Source organism: Aethalodelphis obliquidens, unplaced genomic scaffold, assembly GCF_003676395.1.
Source record: "Aethalodelphis obliquidens isolate GAN/ISIS:26980383/991018 unplaced genomic scaffold, ASM367639v1 scaffold26, whole genome shotgun sequence".
Taxonomy (NCBI): domain Eukaryota; kingdom Metazoa; phylum Chordata; class Mammalia; order Artiodactyla; family Delphinidae; genus Aethalodelphis; species Aethalodelphis obliquidens.
Window position 1 is genome coordinate 17,437,094 of NW_020837970.1, and position 21,292 is coordinate 17,458,385.

Here is a 21,292-nt window from a genome sequence, read left to right on the forward strand (position 1 = left end):
GCAAGTAGTTATTTTGGAATTAATTTTATAAAGCTTTTTATAGAAAAGAATACTTTTCTTTATTTTTTTTCAAACTTATTCAGTGCTTTGTTAATAAATCTGTTTTTACTTCTCAAAATTAAAATAATTACCCATACATATTTTAACTCTGAATTTTTTGTATAACAGAATAGATAACAAAATGAGATAGCCGTGATTTTATTATAGTCATCTTTGTGCTCCTTGATGCGTGCCAAAGCCTCTATCTCTTCACCCTTCTTCTTCCTTATTCCTCTGCAGGAGGCTGCTCTAAAAATAGCTCCAGTAATAGATGTTCTACACATAGTCAGATTGCTGAATCATTTAGTTCTTTTGTGAAGTTTAGGAATATGGAAAACTCTCTGAGTTGAGTAGGACAAGCATGTTTCTAAAACAGCAGGTCATTATTCTTTTGAAAAATAAAGAATTATAATCCTCTCATAATCTTGTAGTAAGTAATTTTTAAGGTATTTTTAAAGGATTATATTTTTTAAATATATAAAATGGTTTTGAGTCTTACTTTAAAACATATTTTGAATGTGATTCTGGAATCGTGTTTTGTTAAATATAATAAATTTGACACTAAGAGAAGGTTAACAGAGGAGCTATAAATATTCCCCTATATGTAAATACTTTATTTCATCTTCTTTTTCTTATCTTAGGTATGTTATTGCCTCTTTGTAATAGTTTCACTGCCTGTGAAATAGTTACCTCCAGAAAAGAATTTCTGGTAGTGTTTGACACTTGACAGTGAAATAAATGTGCTGACTTTTTCTCAGTTATGAGGATTTAGCTTTCTTAAATTATCTTTAACCCCTTATTTCTCCTTTCCCAATTATTCCAAAATAATTATATATATTTTTGATAAGCAGATTATTGAGTGCTGGCTTCCCCAAAGTGGCACCAGAATAACCTGCTGATAAAGAAAAACTGAGATGATTACTTATTGGCAAGAAGAGCACATTTCCCTGCCATAGTCTTAGTCATGTCTTTAAGGGCTAAGGCAAGATATTTATTTTTGAGATTTCTTGGGGGTCTGGTTTAAGGTGGGTCTTTCAGTGCAGTGGCTTCAGATTGATGAATCTATGATATAATAGATTAGGATTGTCTGGCACAGCAAGATGAGCTTTTCAAAGTGAATATTGGACTATTATGTTACATTTTTGTTTTCTCTGGCATTAATAACTGTCTCACTTCTCCCATTAATTGAAGGTTCTATTGAAGTACCATTAATTAATGTCCAAACTTCCCAAGAGAACTCTAAAATTCTTCTCTGTGTTGGCAAAGATCTCAGGTAATCTATGTTTCATTTTCTCTCTTCAAAGATACCCCTTCTGGAGCCCTCCGTCCTCTGTCTCTAATGTAGGCTGTTTGCCCTTAGGCCTTCTATGGAGATGACTTCCTTGGATTTCTCTTGCCTCCCTCCAGTAGTGAATCAAATTTCTGGATCTTATGTTTCTACATCTTTGGTTTACTCTCATATTAGAGCAACCATCTTCTAGTAGCTTTCAGCAATCTTTTTTTTTTTTCTGTAAATAACTCATGCATAGATAATTGATACGATCAATAGGATGTTTTCTTTTTGTCTATTGTAATGCTAGAAATTCCTTACAAAGTATATCTTAGAATTGCTAGAAAAATTACAGTTACAGTTTTCTTATAGGAATGAAATTTGGAACAACAAAAATTACTGTGGGTAATTATTTTGCTTTTTAAAGTTCTGGAGAGGCTATCTACTAAACTGGTTTTGGGGTATGTGTAGTTGAATTCTGATTTTTAGTTTTTCAACTTGTGAATATTTTTTATAGCTGTATCAGGTAATGAGAGTTAATAATTTTGAAAATTTGATAAAACCTTATGGTAAAATTTTGTTTCTTAAATGAAGATAAGTACAAAACAGTATAATCAAATAAACTTAAAAACCCTTTTCTCACAATTTATACCTGATGTAATTTGAGTTTATATTTTAATAGCAAAAATATTATGTCTTGAAAGGCATCTGTGTGTCTGTAGTCTTTGAAGGTGGTAGGCTGGGGCTCAAAGAGACAAGTGTATTTTTTTTTAAGGTGCCTTGATTCAAAGGAGATTCCGACTACTGCTTCTCAGTTTCAACCAGTTAGATGTCAGCAAACAATGTTTATGCCCAGAAATATCTCACGTAGGTTCCAGAAAGAATTTAGGAGAAGAGGGATTCCTCAAACAGAGAAGGCTTTCAATCTGGCTGTGACTCTAAACTTCTAGAGACCAGATAGGAAGCAAGCTACCCTTTCCTTTGGAAATTAGGGCCCTGGAACAAAAAGAGGTAATCCAGCTCTCCTCCCCTCGCCCACTCTACTCTTATTCTGGGAATATCAGAGAGAGGTAGCTGGTGGAGATGATTCAAGAAATTTGCCAATATATAGAGCCTATCACCCAGTGAGGCAAATTTGATTGTCTTACTGTTTTCTGAAGACTTATTCTTTGACCATGGTTGAAAAACTCTCAAAATCACTAACTCACATCTGTGGAACAGGCTTTTCAGGGGTGGGCCTGAGAATGGTAATGCCAAGTGAACGGTATACATAGCCAGTGTTTTGATCACTGTTAGTTGTATTTCTTTTACATGGATTAGGGTCTAAGGGGTTGAGAGAAGGTTGAAGAATGGTACACAAGGGAAGCTCTGTGGGAGAATGTCTTAAGCCAGATTCATTTCTCCTACGTCCTCTCAAAAATCAGTGAGACGTGGCTCTGCCACAATTCTATCACTTTTATGGTTTCTTGGTATAACAAGCTTTTAAAAATAAATAAATGAACTGTTTATGGAAAAGCTGATCTTTTCTGTAATTTTAATGAATTGCCTGAATTTTTATTGGGTCTTGGAAATAATGGTAGTTTTAAAAGGGAGGAAGAAAAGGAGGGAGGAAAAAAGATGATGACTTATGCACAAACAGTAAAACAAGTTTTGATTGGGTTTAAATATTGGTCACAATAATATTTAAAATGTACATACTTTTATTAGCATCATTCAATCTCATATAACTAGGAATTATTTTAAACAATATTGCCCTTAAAAATGAAAAACATTTAATATGAAAGTAGCACTATGTGTAGTATTTTAAAGAGCAGAGCATTGGAAGTCAGGATGACTGGAATCTTGTCCTTCCTTGGCTTCTGTATATATGACAGTATGTGTCTTGGGTCACCTTTCCACCCCTCTTCCACGCTGCCCCTGTGACAACCTCAACTGTTTACTTTTTCTTATGTGAATAATATAGGTAATTACTAAGCTTCCTCTCAAGATTCTGGTATTCCAGAATATGTCATACTTTTCAGAAGGTTTGTGTCTTTTCGCTTACTAAAATTAGTAAAAAATCATTTGGGCCCAAATATTTCAATATTTGCTAAAGGTAACTATGTTTAAACAGCAGTGTTTTGCTCAGGGGTGCTGCACCTAAACAGAACAGCATAGATTTCCAATTGTAAGAGTCTCTGATTCTTGCTTAGATTGGAATTTGTCCTTAATGATGCCCTCCGTTGTCACTTATTATGATCTACTTTTAGTGTTACAGGGGAATTGTCAGTGTACTGGTTCACTTGTAACTGAGTGGTGTATTTCTGTGGGTTTGAGAATAGAGAGGTAAGTAGCTTTGAAATTCTCAGTACTGTTTGGAAAGCTGGTTGCATAAACTTAAAATTTAAAGCATTTGAGTAGCTTCTTTTTAGGAGTGAGGTTTAACAAATGTTTGGTCATACTGTATTTGTGCTACAGTTGAAATGCTGAAGTAGCATTTTGGCTCCTTTCCCAAAAGCATGCTCGAAGAGGCTAGCAGCAGCAGCATCTCCCTCTGTTCTCTTCAGTGCTTTTTACCTTGTGAGTGGTGCAGCTTGTTCTGCGGATGTACTGAAACCCTCCCATTTAATCTGCAGTGTAGAAGAATGGAGCTCCATCTCCAGTAGAAATCAGTGGTCTAGCAAGGTTGCAGTAAATAGAAATGACTATATATTTCAACAGCTGAGCAAGAAGACATTTTTTAATATTTTTCTTCTTTCAGCTGGTAAATTTTTACTTTCTGTTTCCTTCTAGAGAGATGTGGATAATTTGCCCTGCCTCCAACGTGTGTTTCTCAGCTTCAACAATATATCTACGTAAGTGGAAACTCCCAACTTGTCATTTATTAATAACTTGATTGTGTGGGTTCTAGTGCTTTAAATTAAGATTGTAAATACCTTGGAGTAATTTATTGGCATGTAAGATTTTAAGTTGGAAAATGATAGGGCTGTCTGTGACAAAGTTCTTTGTGGAAAAACAAAGCTCTTGTGTATATTAGTGACTCTGATGCTAAAATGATGAAATTCGTATAATGTGTTTTTTATAATTATACTTTAGAGTTGTTCCTTTGTAAAACATGTACGTGGAAACTTCAACATATATTTTGCTGTCCTTTGTTTGACGCTTAACTGCACTAGTCAGTTGAATTAGAATTTCTTTCATAAATTATCATGTACAATCTGTGTAGCTACTAAGCAATTTTGACATAGCAGGCTATGTTTGTCACTAAGCCACTTGCATATTAGGCCATAACTTCTAACTTGGTATCCCTACTTAGAGAACTAATGGCAGCTAGAAGACTGTATATTAGAATATATAAATGTGTAAGTTTTGTTTTCTAAAGATTTGAAGCATATCATCCTTTCTATTGTGATGACACATCATTCAGTGTCAATATGGAAGATTTCAGAACTGGAGCTGAGACGGGCAGTCAGACTTTTCAATGCAGAAGGAGTAGCTACCCTTTCCTAATTCTCTCCTTCTCCTTCCCCTTTGCCCCTCAGTTCTTTAGTTTCACTTCAAGACTGTTCTCTGAACCTACTTTTATAGGAGGGTCAGAACTAAGTATAAAAGTGTTACGAGCACATCTTTTCCTGAGCTCTAGGTCTATGTTTCTGATTATGAAAAACCAGTTGAGCTTTTGCACATTTTCTGTTTGCTCTGTTTCCTATGTTAACCCCACATCCCTGTACTATATCTCTAAAAGGTAGAGATTAAATCTGGATGGTGAATTTTGCATATAGGCGTTGTTTCAAAGGAAATACCCATAATTATTCTCTTATTACGCTTCTAAAGTTTTCTGAAAAACTTTTAATATTCTCTTCAGTTTAGGTTGAAGGCTGTTCCAGGGCTTTCATTTTCTTACTGATTGCTTTCTTTGTGTTTCTACATAGGCTTAGCCCTCTACCCTCCCCTAGTGCTTCCAGGTGATCTGCTTCTGAGGTCAAGTACATTTTCTGCTCTGTTCCTGTTGATGCCTGTGGCCCAGGAGATGGTATAGAGAATATATTGGATCTGGGAGGAGAGTGCAAGCCTTGAAAACATTTCCATGAGCTTTACTTAAGGCATAAATATCTCAGATAGCTGGGAAAGTAGATGATCTGTAGTGATAATTATGGTATCCTCATGTCCCACGTGTCCTGCTATAGTCCTGGCTTGATACAGTTGCCTAATTTTACAGTTCAGTGACCCAGGAATAACATACAAGAAGAGCAGAAATAGCAGTATATAAAGGTAAAAGTACCTTTTAGGACTTTCTCTGGATTACATAGTAGGGCTTTTTGGTTTTGACCAAGTTGTTGGATTCTTAGAGGTCCATTTGCCTAAACTATTACCTGGTGGAAATTCAGAAAGTTCCAAAATGTGATGGCACCCTACTGCATTCAGAGAGCTTCAACTTGCGATAAATAGGTACCTATTTAATGGTAGGTTGACCATGGTCTTGGTGGACAGAACCATTTTTGTATGTTTTCCTGCAGATATTAGAACAGTGCATTTAGTTCTGCTAGTAGGCATGTAAGATATATTTAGAGAATGAATGACACATATCCACGTCTGTGTATCTGAATAGAACCAGTGCCTCTGGTCAAAATATCCCTCAGAGCATGAGGAGGACAGAGACACGAATAGGTAATTATAATACAGTGAGTTAAACTTAGTTGTGGTAATACGCAGAGATACTAGAAAATGTAAATCACTGTGGGGAAGGGAAGTAAAGGAAGCCTTCCTAGAAGGAGATGGTCCCTGGGCTGAGCTCTAAAGCTCACTTTACCTTTAGTAAAGTGAAGGGTATTTGGACATTCCAGGTAAGGGCACAACCTGGGCAACGTAGATGCAGAAGGCTCAGAGTGGACTCACTAGGTCCAACCTCTGGGCACCTGCAGTGAGATGCTTGCCCTTCTGCTCCCCTACCCCTATACTAGCCTCAGGTCTTCCTCCAGCTCATGGAATGCTGGAGGGACCTGCCAAAGTACATTTTATAATAATTACCCTGAGAGAAATATTCTGTGGCTAATCAAGAGGATTGGTTATATCTACTTCATTCTTCAGATGTGTTCATTTCATTATTCAGCTCTTCTGAGGGGCTGTTGTCTGCTTGATTTGTTTTGTTTTTCTTGGCTCTCATGATCTTAATTTCCAAGTAGTCTGCATTTTTTTCTCTAATGGCTTACTCTTGTTTTATGAATGAGATAAAGTTCTTTTTTAATTTCTAAAATTTATTTTTTTCCCGTTGCCTGTATTTGTTCTTTAAACTAAACAAAACAAAAATGCTGTCTTTCTTTTGTTCATTTGTTCTACGCTTATTTGGATGGCAGTTCTTATTTATAAATGAGAATCCGGATGAATTGTTTCCTCAACATAGGTTAGAAATATCACTGTGAATGCAAGTTATAAGGTCTCTGTCTGCAGAGGATATAGGAGGGAGGAGGAAGGATATCCACCCAGTTGGACTTTGCTTTATAATGTCCACAAGAAACTTGCCTTCTGGGAATGGGTGCTCCTTTTATGTCTTGGCCCAGATGCACTTACCCAAACCACTGCCCTTCTTCCCTCACCATTTTCAACCTGGGGACAATTCAGGAGTCAGCTGCTTTGAGGGTGAGAGGCTGGCAAATTGTTACCAAACCCTCCGATAATTACTGGACAACTGACCCACATCTGCTGGCAACGTTTTCTGCCTCTGATCCTAGGGAATATTCTGAGGTTCTGCGGGCAACATTTACTTAACAATGATCCTGTTCATTTCAGGTTTTACTGATTCCATCTGCTTTATATCTTCCAGAAATTCCTTAGTGTTCTGGTCTCCTGATGGAACTCTTCCTGGTTTTCTAGTATTGCTAAGGATATTTTCATACTTTTATGTTCAGTCATTTCAAAGAGATTTTGAGAGGGTGTAGAAAGGTAAGAGCATGTGCTCAGGCAGCCATTCTCATAACTGTCCTTACTTTGGTGATTTCCCGAAATAGGCTACACATAAAAATATCCTTGGAAGCTTTAAAAACACATAGTCCTTGGTTCACTGCTGGGTAACCTGCTCCAGTAGATTTGGAGTGGGGCCAGAGAGCTGTATGTTTTCAAGGCTTCTCAGAGAATTCTGATGTGCAGTTTGATGCTAGATTTGGGAACCGCTGAGTTATGGCACCCCAAAATAAGAATATTTGTTAACTTAAAGATTACTATTTTATGTAAAATTTCCTTTCACAAGGAAAAGCTTTTAGACAAAAATATTTTTCAGGGGTAAATATATACTACCCTCAGGAGGTAGTTTATGATCTGTAGCCAAAACCCAGGGTGTTTCATCTCTTTTCCACAGAGGCAATGCAGAGTTCTGCTCTTCATTACTAGGTTAAGTTGTAATTGATTCTTCTTTCCTGTCTCTCTTTTCTTTCATTCTCCAACGCAGAAAGTTTTTATGAGCTTTTTTTTTTTTAAACAAAGGAAGATGCATTTATAATTCTAGTGCCTTCCTTGCCTAAAAGGGAATGGTTACTATTGCTTCCAGAACTGAGGGGATGTTAGTATCATTGGGAAAGGAGTCAAATACTAGCCAAGGTCAAGTATCAGATCAGGACTCTTAGTCTCATATATTCTTTTTTTGAATTGTGGTAAAATACTCATAAAAGTACCATCTTAACCATTTTAAAGTATACAGTGCAGTGGTGTTAAATACATTTACATCCTTGTGCAGCCAATCTTCTGTTGCGCAGAACTCTTTTCATCTTGCAAAACTGAAATGTAATACCCATTAAACAATAATTCTCCATCCCTCCCTCCCCAAGCCCCTGGCAACCACCATTCTACTTTCTGTCTCTATGAATTTGACTACTCTAGGTACCTCACATAAGTGGAATCATGCAGTATTTGTCTTTTTGTGACTGGCTCATTGCCACTTAGCACGATGTCCTCAAAGTTCATCCATGTTATAGCATGTGTAAAAATTTCCTTCCTTTTTAAGGATGAATACTCATGTATGATCCTTGAGGTGGCATGGAACTAACTAGAAGAGGGAGCTGGCAGAATGAACCATGACTACCTCTTCATCCTCACTGTCTTCCCATAGTGCCCTATGAACTTGCCCTGTTCCACCGAACTTCCTTAAACATCATGCTCCCCCTTGCCCACTCAGTCTTTGCATCTCCTGTGGCTTCTGACAATAACATTTTTTCTATCCTCTGTCTGTCTGAATAACACCTGTGGATGCTTTAGATCTCAGGTTAAATGACACCAAGGGTTCTCAAACTTTAATATGCCTAAGGATCATCTGGAGAGCCTGCTAAAATGCCATGCTCGGGAACCCGTCTTCCATGGATTCTAATTCAGTAGTTTTAGATGGGGCTCAGGAATTTGTATCTTTAGCAAGTCGTGCAGCTGACTTAAAAATACCGTTGGTCTGTGTTTTTCAGACTTTGAGTCAGAACCCATACAAGGATCCTAAAGTCGATTAGTCAATTTTAGTTCAAGACCAGAAAAATAGAAACAGAATAGAGAATATCAGTTTGTTAAGCATTGTAAGGGTGAACACTGTCTCATGAAAAAGTTACAGTTTTGATATACGTGGGTGTATCCATGCATGTGTGTGTGTGTGTGTGTGTGTGTGTGTGTATCATTTTACTGTAGATATTTGGGAACTGGGTTACATTGTAGATATATTTCTCACTATAGATTGGGTTTAAAAAGTTTAAAAAATACTGTGGGGTCTTGCTACATAGCTTCCTATATTTCTACTACTATTGCAGTGTTCATAATTAATTGTACCTTCATTTTAAATTATTCTCCCTGCTAGATTGTAAACTTGACTGAAGGCAGAGGAATGTCTGCTTTGCTCACTACAGTCTTTCTAGCATCTAGCACGTATGTGCTCTTAGTTGAAAATTTGTAACAGGAATTTAGTCCCTCAAATATAAAGATTTTTCTGTGTGGTCTTGTTTTGGAGGGCCCTCTTTCTTATCATTACTAAGGCTTTTGGACTGCTTAATGTCTGGGCGTGTGAGGTTTAAAGGCTTAAGCAGTCAAAATTATTTTGGTAGTTGTTTCTGGCTTCCAGATCAATATACTGATTTGCCAGTAAGGATCTTGCCAAGAACTTCTAGATATGAGACAAATCTATAGAAACTAAACCTTCCTGTTAGACTGTGGTGTATTAAGGGTAGGGTCGTTGATATGGTTTGTCCCAGGGTACAGGCAATATGGAGCTGCAGTATCTGCAGCAGTAGAGCATTTATATGGTCATTTATACTTCAAAAACAAATAGACAAACAAACCCAACGGAAGAGAGATCAGATTGGTGCTTAGCAGAGGCAGGGGGTGGAAGGAGGAGGAATTGGAGGAAGGCAGTCAAAGGTACAAACTTCCAGTTATGAGATAAATATGTACTAGGGATATAATGTACAACAATCTAACACTGCTGTATGTTATATATGAAAGTTGTCAAGAGAGTAAATCCTAAGGGTTCTCATCACAAGGAAAATGTATATATATTTCTATTTCTTTATTTTTGTATCAATATGAGATGCTGGATGTTCACTAAACGTCATTGCTGCTTCTTACCACTATGCACTGGAAATTTTAAACAGTACTCCTTCCTGCCAGTGTAGACCTCTCATATATCCTTCTTCCCCTAGTAAGACAATGGTATTTGGACTCTGCTTTCTCTTTATGATGTCATGGAGAATTTTAAACTAGGTTTCCATTTTCTTTTTTGAGGAAGGAATGCTTTTACACATTGTCTAGTGACCTCTTTTAGTAATCATAGTATAACTAAAGGTCAGTGAACTACAAGCTTTGGGGTGTGACTCTTCCTTTATTACAGGGCAAAATTTTCAAAATTTTACTGAAAATGGCTCATGGTTTTACCTTTATCAGCAAGTCATTTTCTTTGCATTTTTCTCAAACTGTACTTCAACTTGGTAAGTCATTCTGTATGAATTATATATTCAGAAAAGAACCTATGTTAGGCGAGTCAGAGAAAGTCTAACTGCCTTGCAGTTATCTCTTTTAGTACTAGTTGATATTTTGAGGAGTGAATTATTTCACTGACCTTCAGAATGTATTGATATTTGTTACGAACTCAGGTTGTTACATAAAGTAGTCCTATAGTTGAGATGTACGACAGTGTTGCTATGTCATTTTGGCTTGAAGGAAATTAATTTTCCTTAGTTCTAGTATCCAGCAAACTGTTAGAATACCTTCATTTTTTTTCCTTTGTGACTAAAATTAACAGGTAACCAACAGTATAGGAATCTTCTTGCTAACTGAATAAAACACAGGAAATCACCTATTGACAGATCTTTTCTGACCGCCTACTAAGAGCTTTAAATTTGAGAAATGATTATATACTTATTGCGGAAATTTCGTTATCAGTATCCATTTAATTACTTAGCTTCTCCTGAGGTGTTTGCCTAATGGCTGACATGTGATTCACCTTCAGACAAACATTTAATTGCATTTTTCTAAATATGATGACTTTCATCTAAAGAGAACCTACAAGAGAAGATTCTAAAAATAGTAGTTGTTTTTTTTTAATCCATTGCTGTTTTACTCCTTTACCATGAGCAAAACCCCCAGACTGTGCTAAGGCATAGTCCCTTAGTGGCTGACGGTCAAGCCTAGCTGCAGCTTTTTAATTCTTTCAGAAGGAAAATAGGTGAGAAGATATGTCTCCACAACTAATGACAGATTTTTTTCTACTACTTCAGAACAGTAGACTTTGAGGTACGATAAATTTGTTTTATCATTCTCATAGTTGACGTAATTATTTGATCTAAATTTAATTTATTTAAAACATAGAAATTTTACTAAAATAATTTTTATATAATTCTATTATATACCTGATGCCAATATTACGTTATTACAGGCAACTTTTCCTTTTAGAGATCAAAAGTAGAAATTATTCTAAAATATAAAAATGTTTAAAATGGACCAACTTCATTTTCTTCATTGTTTTTAGGACATTCAGTTTGTTAGATGACTGTGCAGTCTGTAATGCATTGCGTTCTAATACAAATGCTTTGAATTTTTCTACACTAATTTAATTAGTTAATTTCCTCTGCCCTTGTTTTATTTTTGTAATCAAAATGACTTTTTATTTCTGTGAGTTTTAGGTGTTTGCTGATCTCCTGTTAGACTACTAACTATGCAGATGGAATATGAACACAGTGATACTGTGTACTCTTGCCAAGTGGCAGTATTTATTATTGAAGACATTGGAGGTTTTTTCCTGATTTAAGGGAACTAGCATTATTGCTATTCACACAGTAAAATTGTAAGATTTGAAATTGTAAGATTATCCTATTAAGTTCTGTAGATGAATGAGCATTAGAAATCAACAACTTTCTATGCCTTGTACATGTTTATAGTATTTTGTACAGTTATAAAATCTAAAAGTGTTTTGCGTTAAGCTGGATTTTAAAGTGTGTAGAATACATTTGCTTTATATCTTCTAGTTTACTCAGTTGAATATAGAATTTACTGTCAAGAGAAAATTACTGAAGTGGCATGACAAAAGGTTAAAGGCTTCAGTCAGAGGTGTTGTCAGGGAGCACCTGAAAACCAGGTGACTGACTGCAGCAGGGTCAGAGCTTTTATAGGACATTTGGCAAGTTGAGTACGTAATCTTGTGGTTTACCCTACGAAGCAATTTTCAACTTTAACCTCCATTAGAGGTTGTGGATTATTCTAGTTTTCATGCCTCTTGCTTGAGGACTCAATAATCATTAGAATAGTATTTTTTGAGGACTGTTTTTGCAAGCCTTGTGGTTTATTGAAGAGTCAAAGTTATAGGGCATGGGTGGTAGATAATAAAAAGGAAAGAAAGGGGGGAATAGGTACGAGGCTATAGGGAAACTGGGGATCCTTTATCATATTTGTTTTATTCCTTTGGTGTTATCTTTGAAGGAGAGAAAGGCAGGAAAAACCTATTGGGTAGCAGTTACTTTTTATTGTTATTACAAGCCTATTTTATTATCTTTCTTTCTATCAGTATCTGTAGTCATGTAAAATATTAATTCTGTAGGTACAATAATTCATACAAGTGCTGTTATAGATTTTATTTATATCATTATGAAGGAACTTCACAGGAAGTTTTTTGGATATTCTTATTATAATCATAAAGTTTCATTTATGTAAGGGTAATTTATTTGTGTGTGTATGTGTGAGTTTTTCTAAAAGGAAGGATTCTTGAACTAAAATTAAACTAAGACCCTGTGAGCAGACTGTTTGCACACATAGGCTCATACTGGGTTCACACATACATAGTTGAGAGGCTGATAGCTATTCATGGCAGTAAATTAACATTTTAAGGCACTGATGTGTCAAAGTCCCTTTTGGGTTTTACTAATGTGAAGGTTCTAGAAGTTGCAGACATTTTTGGTACATATTACTAAGGGGGAATTTTTTTTTTTTTCTTTTTTTGCGTTACGCGGGCCTCTCACTGTTGTGGCCTCTCCCGTTGCGGAGCACAGGCTCCGGACGCACAGGTTCAGCGGCCATGGCTCACGGGCCTAGCCGCTCCGTGGCATGTGGGATCTTCCCAGACCGGGGCATGAACCCGTGTCCCCTGCATCGGCAGGCGGACTCTCAACAACTGTGCCACCAGGGAAGCCCTAAGGGGGAATTTTGAATCTTAAAATTACTCATGATTATATGTTATATTGGGAGACTGTTTCTAGGTGTTCAGAAACACAATTATGGTAAATTGAGACCAATGTGTGTTTTATGATTTCCTTTTTGTTTTGTTCTACAAATTCAAGGTATGAGTAGATTAAATCCAAAATGCATTTAGAAATAAACTTAACGTATATAGGTAACTTCCACTAGTGCTCTTCCTTGTACTTGTAGAAAATACTTCCAAAAGGGGTTTGAAGTATTTTGCAATAAAAGTCTCAAATACAGTGAACATAAACATTTAAAACAAAGGTAAGTGACTGTAATATTCCCTTCTTGTCTTTGTCTTGTCATGTTATGTTTTGTTTTCATGGCAGTATAGTTGATTTACAATGTTAGTTTCAGGTATATGGCAAAGTGATTCGGTTCTCATGAAAATAGAAATTCTAAAAAAAAATGTTTACATATCTGTTATGGGTTAATTTACGTCCATTCCACCTCCCAACTCCCCCACCCCAACCCAAATTCCTGTGTTGATCTCTTAACCCCCAATACCTCAGAATGTGACCTTATTTGAAGATATGGTCTTTACAGAGGTAATCAAGTTAATAGGAAGACATTAGGGTGGACCCTAATCTAATAAGACTGATATCCTTATAAAAAGGGGAAATTTGGAGACAGGTATACAGGAAGAGTGCCATGTGAACATAAAAATGGCTATCTACAAGTCAAAGAGAAAGGCCTAGAACAGATCCTTCTCTCACAGCCCTCAGAAAGAAGCAACCCTGCCAATACCTTGATTTCAGACTTCTAGCCTCTAGAACTGTGAGATAATAAATTTCTGTTGTTTTAAAAAATAAAAATAAAATAAAACAAAGGTAAGTGAACAGATACTGAAAGGACTGAATAAACTGGTTAGTTAATTTCAGGAAAAAAACAAGGTTAAAATCAATCATGCCAAAACCCCAAGTATGTACTGCTAACCACAAAACTTTCAAATTTGATCTACTGGAGGAACTTTTGTTTATCCTTTATAAATCAGTTCAAACACTAAACAAGGAGAATTATTTTCTTTTTCTATTATCTCTACCATACCTCTTAGAGTACTATATATAATATCTGTTTTGATGTATATCCAGTTATAACTTAATCATAGTATCTGTCATATTTGGCACATAGTAGGCATGTAATTATTATTCTTTTAATTAATGAATAAATAAGACCAAAGTTTAAAGCTGATGTTTTTCAATATTTATAGATAATTTTTAATAGCCCTTTTCAGCATGTTATCTTATTTAGTTGTCTGAGGATTCAGTTTGCAGCTAATTCAGCATGGCTGTCCCCTGGGATATAAAATGCTAAGAAGTAAATAAAACAAGGAAGCTAAATTAAAATTATTTTATGGTACAGTTGGGTTATTAGAAACAACTGTCACAAGATCTTCCAGACTGAAAGCTTTCCTCAGTGATTTAAGATTTCATTGGGTTACTTTTTGAATATTTGAGTAGATTCAACGTTGTTCTTGGAGAAGAACTGAGACTGTGCTTCAGGTAGCTTCTAAATTATCTGATGCAAAGATAAGATAGCCCTCTTATATATAAATATAAATATATGCCGTTTTAAAGTCCTTGTCTACTAATTCCAGCATTCCAACATCTGTCATATCTGGGACATTTATAGTGACCTGTTTTTCCTCTTTGATGTATGTATTAAGTTTTCTTGCTTTCTCATGTATCTGGCAATGTTTTATTGCATTCTTGGCATTGTGGATATTATGTTGTTGAGACTCTGTGTTTTGTTGTCTTAATTTAAAGATTGTTGAGTTTTGTTCTGTAAGGTAGTTAAACTACTGGAGAATCAAGTTGATGCTGTTGAGGCTTATTTTCAGGCTTTTTTAGGGCAGGTCTAAAGTAATCTTATTCTACAAGTAGAGAAATAAGCTTTATATCTATATTTATTTTTTCCTGACAGTAAACACAAGGTTTCTACATCAAAGGCAGACTGATTAATACCTGCAGAATATCTTTGCACTGGTTTCCCATGCTCCATTTTTCCTCAAAGGGTTATGTGATGGGGCAGATGTCACGTACATGTCCAGGGTGGGGAGTTTCTAGCACATCAGAGGAACCCAAAATTATTAGTTTTGGAGCTTATATAGGAGATGCTTGCACAGCTTCACCTCCTCCCCTCTGGAGAAGGAGAGAGAGACAGAGACACACAGAGAGAGAGATGGGGAAGGCTTCTTGGTCAAATACCCTTTAGAATGTAACTGCTTAGTTCTGGGAGATAAAGTTCTATGTCATTCCAGAGGTCTCTACCTATGCAATCACTCTTAACCCAGGTGCCAATTTTCTTTGCTCAGAAAGCCCTGCCCATGCAGAAATATGAACATCTTAACATTGCCCAATATAGAGCAGCCCAACAGCTAAGGCATAGCATTTCTGGGACCTCAGCTGTATTCACTGTGTTTTCACTGTGGTCTCTTACTATGTCTGGTTGGACCTCCAATGTCTCCCAGCTCTGTGTGGCCTATAGGTACACTTTTCATCTCATGGCCCCTTAATAGTTGTATTTTGGTAGGTTTCCTGGAGCCACCCTGTGTTGGTACATCTTAATATTCAGCCAAATACTTGAAAGACTTCTATGCAGATTTCTGGAGTTTCTTCTCTACACAACTCCTTATTCTCCACTACCCCCCACCTCAAATCCCAGCAGCCCCAGCGGACCCAAACTCTGACCTCTGTTTCATCCACCCAGTGAGACCTCTGTTCCTTTTTGACTCCCCTTCTCTGTGCTGTGATCTGGAAAGTGCCTCCAGGCAGAAAGCAAGACTAAAGTGGCCTTCATGTGTTTCTCTTCTCCAGTGATCAGCTCTATCCTGTCTGTTGTTCAATGCTTGCGTCTAATATTTTGTCCAGTTTCATAGTTGTTTACATTGGGAAATTGATCTGATACCATTACCATCATAGCCAAAACTGCAAGTTCCTTCTACTATATTTTCAAATTATCATGTTGTATACCATCTTTGCCATCTACCTGTCTGGTATTTAAAGGATATGAATTCCCTTTAAATTAACAATACTGTATTCCTGTATCTAAGAACCAGTGACTTAATCTAATCCTGAATTGGTAAATGTGCAGTTTCTGTGAAAAGCCTCCCTGATATTTAAATTAAACAATTAAGAAATGAGCTAAAAATCTATTGTAAAAATCCACTCCCATATTGTGTTATTTGTCCAGAAATCTCCATGCTCTGTCTTTATTACTTTATCTCCCTATAGAAATTCCTTCAAAATTTAACATATTCTAATATTTTTTAAAGAGATTGAGGAAAGAACTAGTTAAACCAGAAAATTCTGGCTAGTGAAAGATACTACAGTGGAGCACCGATTTTGTTATGGGTTAAAGTGAAAAGGGAGCACTATGAATGTATGATTAAATTATTGGGATACTTTTTCCTGTGCCCACACATTAAATATGTCTACATATAGTCATTCCTGAGTCCATGTCTGAGATTACAGGATCATGTCATTCTCAAAAGAAAAATATTTTCCTATTTGTGATAGAAAAATACATGTTATCTAAAATCTGTGTTAAATTATTTAGGAATACATTTATAAGAATTGTATGTTTCTATAAAACCTGCTGACTTTTGATGTTTGAAGGGTGATTGATAATCATATCCTTTCTCTTCTGCTCTAAGTTTTGAATCAATTGAAAAATACAGGAATCAGACAAATGGAGTATGAAATAGCAGAATGCAATTTAGATATGCACCTACAATCAGGCTTCCTAATATATATCTCTCCTGGATTGGATTTTCAACTCACTGGCAGAGGAATTGGAAAACTGAGATCTCCCTCTCTGGGAGGAGTGGAGCCAAAGAGAACACTCCCATCCTGGAGACTGGGTAGCCTGAAAGAAAAATAAGAGAATACTATTATGGTATTCTGGTACTATTGTGTATGCACTTCTCCTTTTGAGAGTTTACCTCCTAGGAATTGTGTGTATGTGCGTGTGTGTGTGTGTGTGTGTGTGTGTGTGTGTGTGTGTGTGTGAATAGGTTATTAGATGGGATAAATTAGTTGCTTTCTCCATATTAGTTTTTAGTATTAAAGATGACTTTTATGAAGGGCTGAAACTTAGCTTGGTCAGGAAGGAAAATTATTGCCTGATCTTGATAGTCACTGAACTTCCAGTCAGGCCTTGGTTAAAGACCAGGGCATTTTCCCCTTTAAAAAAAATCTTGCTTATATCCAAGTAAGGGAGTTGGGGTTCTCTATAAATAGGGAGAATATTTCTGGATTCTTGCCTTGAAGGGAGGTGAGTCAGTTAGGCTTGTTTTTCCTGGACACCTAAAAAGATATCACAGTGGCTTAATTATATACTCCAAGGCACCTTAATGGGTAGTTCAGAACTGTTGACTAGCATCTGGGAATTGTTTTTTGACAAAACATCCTTCTTATGGTTTAAAAAGAAGTTGACAATGTCATTTGTTGACCCCATGTTAGAGACCATAGTTTTTAGTTTAGGAATCTCCTGGGAAGCACTGAATAATGTAAGCCAAATTAATAATATTTTTCTGCTAGTTCCTTTCGTCTTGTCTTTGGGGTTTGCTTTTTTGCACTTCTGGGGTATTGGCTTGTGATTCTCCAAAATAACCCACTTGAGGGATTATGAGAGTGTTTTTCATAGCTGCATGGGATTAGGATGTAGGACTACCTTAGAGATATCCAGAGGACGGTAGCTAATAATTACTCCTCATCCTTCACATCCTCTACCATTTCATTAAAATGGCTTCATCTCTTTCATTTAAAGAATTTAAAATTTCTTCCCAGTTGCTTTCTGAAGAACGTTGTTGATACATTTCTCTACATAAAACACCAAATAAGGCATTGTGGGGAGTGACAGAGGGTAAATATATGGCTTCTTATTTCTATGAGTGTATAATCTAATGACAGAGAACACACAAAGACAAAAACGTAAAACAAACCACCACTGCTGCCTATAGAAAAGCCAACAGCCCCAGAATCACAATCTATCAGCTTAGAAGCTCTGATGTAAAGAGCACTTCTTCCCTGATAACTCTGGCAAAAAGGTTTTTTTTTGGGGGTTGTTTTTTTATTGAAATATAGTGTTATTGAAGTATGTTGTGTTAGTTTCTGGTGTACAGCAAAGTGATTCAGTTTTATATATATATATATATATATATATTCTTTTTCATATTCTTTTCCATTATGATTTATTACAGGATATGGAATATAGTTCCCCGTGCCATACAGTAAGACCCTGCTGTTAATCTATTTTATATACAGTAATTTGTATCTGCTAACCCCAAACTCCTACTTTATCCCTCCCCCACTCCCTTTCCCCTTTGGTAACCATAAGTATGTTTTCTATGTCTGTGAGTCTGTTTCTGTTTTGTAAATAAGTTCATTTATATCATATTTTAGATTCTACATATAAGTGATATCATATGGTATTTATCTTTCTCTGTCTGACTTACTTCACTTAGTATGATGATCTCTGGGTCCATCCATGTTGCTGCAAATGGCATTATTTCATTCTTTTTTATGGCTGAGTAATATTCCATCATATATATATACACATATATATATATATATATATATATATCAATATATATATATATATCACATCTTCTTTATTCATTCATCGTCAGTGGACATTTATGTTGCTTCCATGTCTTGGACATTGTAAATAGTGCTACTATGAACATGGGGGTGCATGTATCTTTTTGAATTAGAGTTTTCTCCATATACATGGCAAAAAGTTTTTGAAGAGCCCTAAAGTTCAAAAATGTGGTCCTGGACCAGTAGTATCAGCATCACTGGGAGCTCATGAGGAATCCAGAATCTCAAGCCCTACCCTAGACCTACTAGATCAGCATCATCATTTTTAAAAGATCCCTGGGTAATTCAAATGTGCATTATAGTCTGGGAAGCACTGTTACAGAGGATTCTGATTGTGCTTGTTTGTTATTTAGGTCAAGTGCCCAGTTGGAACTAGTCACTGTGGTCACAGGCATATAGGACATACTAAATGCTCAAGGCTGGGACATATGTTCTCTATTCCCTAGCACAATATGCGTGGGATCAGTTTGTGGATTGGGTTTGCTACAGAAAAGAAGTGTTCTGTTACCAGGGGAAGCAGGGAGATAAGAGATATCCGACAAACTTATTTCCTCTTTCAGATCTTAGCTTACATTAATGTTAAGGCCATCTGTTTACTAGCCTGTTCACTTTGGGTCATTTCATCCCATTTCCTCTGTGTGAGTGTGTGTGTGTGTGTGTGCGTGCGTGTGTGTGTGTATGCGCAGGCACGCGTGCTACTCCCAATCTCCCTCACCTCACAGTACCATCTGTCTGGCTGACCTAGATATCACAGATTCTTGCTTCTTCCACAGCATGGTTCTTCTATCACCTCTCACCGTCATACTTATCAAATACATATGAATACTTTAGGATAAGCACACAGACCTGTGCCTAAGTCTGAATTCACTTCCTTGTAGTCTTGGTAAGCATGTGTCCCTCACTTACTGTCTTTCCTCTTGCCACTGAGGAATTAATCCTTGGAGTCATGCCTTTTCAAGCTATGAATTGTTAAAATGTATTTTTATTTACTAGAGGGAGGCATACTTTTAGCCCTCAGGAATTATAACACCTAGTGACTAACTTACAGAAAGTTTTATAACAGGGAAAGAGAAGGTTATAATCCTTTACTATTGTTATTTACAGTTGACCCTTGAACAACGCAGGGGTTAATCCGCTGATAATTTATAGTCAGCTCTCCTTATCTGAGGTTCCTCTATATCCTCGGATTCAATCAACTACACAGTACTACTGTGTAGTACTGAATTATTTACTACTGAAAAATATCTGCGTATAAGTGCACAGTTCAAACTCACATTGTTCAAGGATCAACTATATTTTGATGTTCATATTTTCTTGGATTTGTTAAGCTGTCTCCTATTATCTTTTGATATGTCCTCCTTCTTTGAGCACTTTCTTACTTTCTGGCACAACTAACTGTTCCAGGCTCATCTTTTACAGGGGTTCTGATTCCTTTTAGTGGAAAACGGTATTTAGACATCAAGATTTGAGTGCCAGGTATGTTCATGGTTACTGGGATATCATTGCTTCTAGGCCTCCTCAGTGGATAGAATTAGGAAGTGTGTGTGTGTGTGTGTGTGTGTGTGTGTGTGTGTGTGTGTGTGTGTTTCTGTGAGTTATATACATTTATCTGTTTGTCTATCTGTATACATTTAAAACTGTGGCTTTATACTGACACCCTCATGAATTCAATAGTGAAACTTTCAATTACACTTCAATTCCACAGGGCTTATGTTACCTTATGTTAAGTTTTTATATACCTTGATACTTGAAGGACAGTTTGTCTAAATATAAAATTCTTGGTTCATTCATTCTTTCCGTGAGTTTTTAAAAAAAATATATTGCTTTTGTTACTTTGCGTTGTAAGTTGTGTTTAGAGCATCTGGTGCCAGTCTGATTTCAACTGTCATCTTTATGCTTAGAGGTCTTGAGGATTAAAAAAAAAATTTTTTTTAAGTCTAACAGTTTTATTAGGATATGTTTTCAAATTCATCATCCTGATTCAGTTTTCCCAGGTACCTGTTGGTCCTTTTCAATATGTACATTTTAGTCTTTTCTCATTTCCAGAAAGTTTCCTTGGATTATACTTTTAAGTATTAGTTCTGTTCAATTGTTCTGTTTTTATCTTCACGATCTCCTATTACACATACTTGTTTTCTTCTTTGGTTTTCTTCTATTTCAACCACTTTACTTCTGATCCATTTTATTTCTTTGCCTTGTTTTCATTCTCTTGGTTGTTTTTTCTGGCTTTCTTCAGTGTCCCTTAGTAAAATTTTGTTTGGATCTAGTCTCCCTTGGGGACTTTGTGATTTCATCTTTGATTCTGCAATGATTTTGTCTTTTCCTTTCATTTCTTTCCTAAGTTCAGTCAACTCTATTTTTATTTTTTCTTGTTATTGTCCATTTTTGCTTTTAATTTTATATTCAAGGTGGTTTTTCATACCTCCAAATGCTTATTTGAGGGTAATTAATTCAGTGTGGAATATCATGTTATAGTTTTCTTGTTCTTCATATTTCTTTTCAAGGTGGGAGGGAATTTTCATCAGCTTAAGTGGGTTTGATTTTGTATTCTCAAAGTACTTGGTATAGATTTAGTCTGTTTTTGCCAGTTTATTTTGTGAGTTTGGGTGATTTACAAGAATCTTAGGTCAAGGGTATCTTCTGTCAGTGTAGCAAAAGTACAGTGCGTGTGTGTGTGTGTGTGTGTGTGTGTGTGTGTGTGTGTGTGTGTGTG

General features: G+C 36.2%; 1 protein-coding gene across 5 annotated transcripts in view; it reads left to right on the plus strand.

The window, feature by feature from the left end:
- Window positions 1–21,292, plus strand: part of LRRC49 (leucine rich repeat containing 49) — a 129,454-nt gene that overhangs the window by 32,913 nt on the left and 75,249 nt on the right. For all 5 annotated transcript variants that reach the window (XM_027123494.1, XM_027123495.1, XM_027123496.1 and 2 more), the window contains one exon: window positions 4,082–4,143. In XM_027123494.1, coding sequence (XP_026979295.1) covers window positions 4,082–4,143 — 62 coding nt within the window. The remainder of the gene's footprint in view (window positions 1–4,081; window positions 4,144–21,292) is intronic.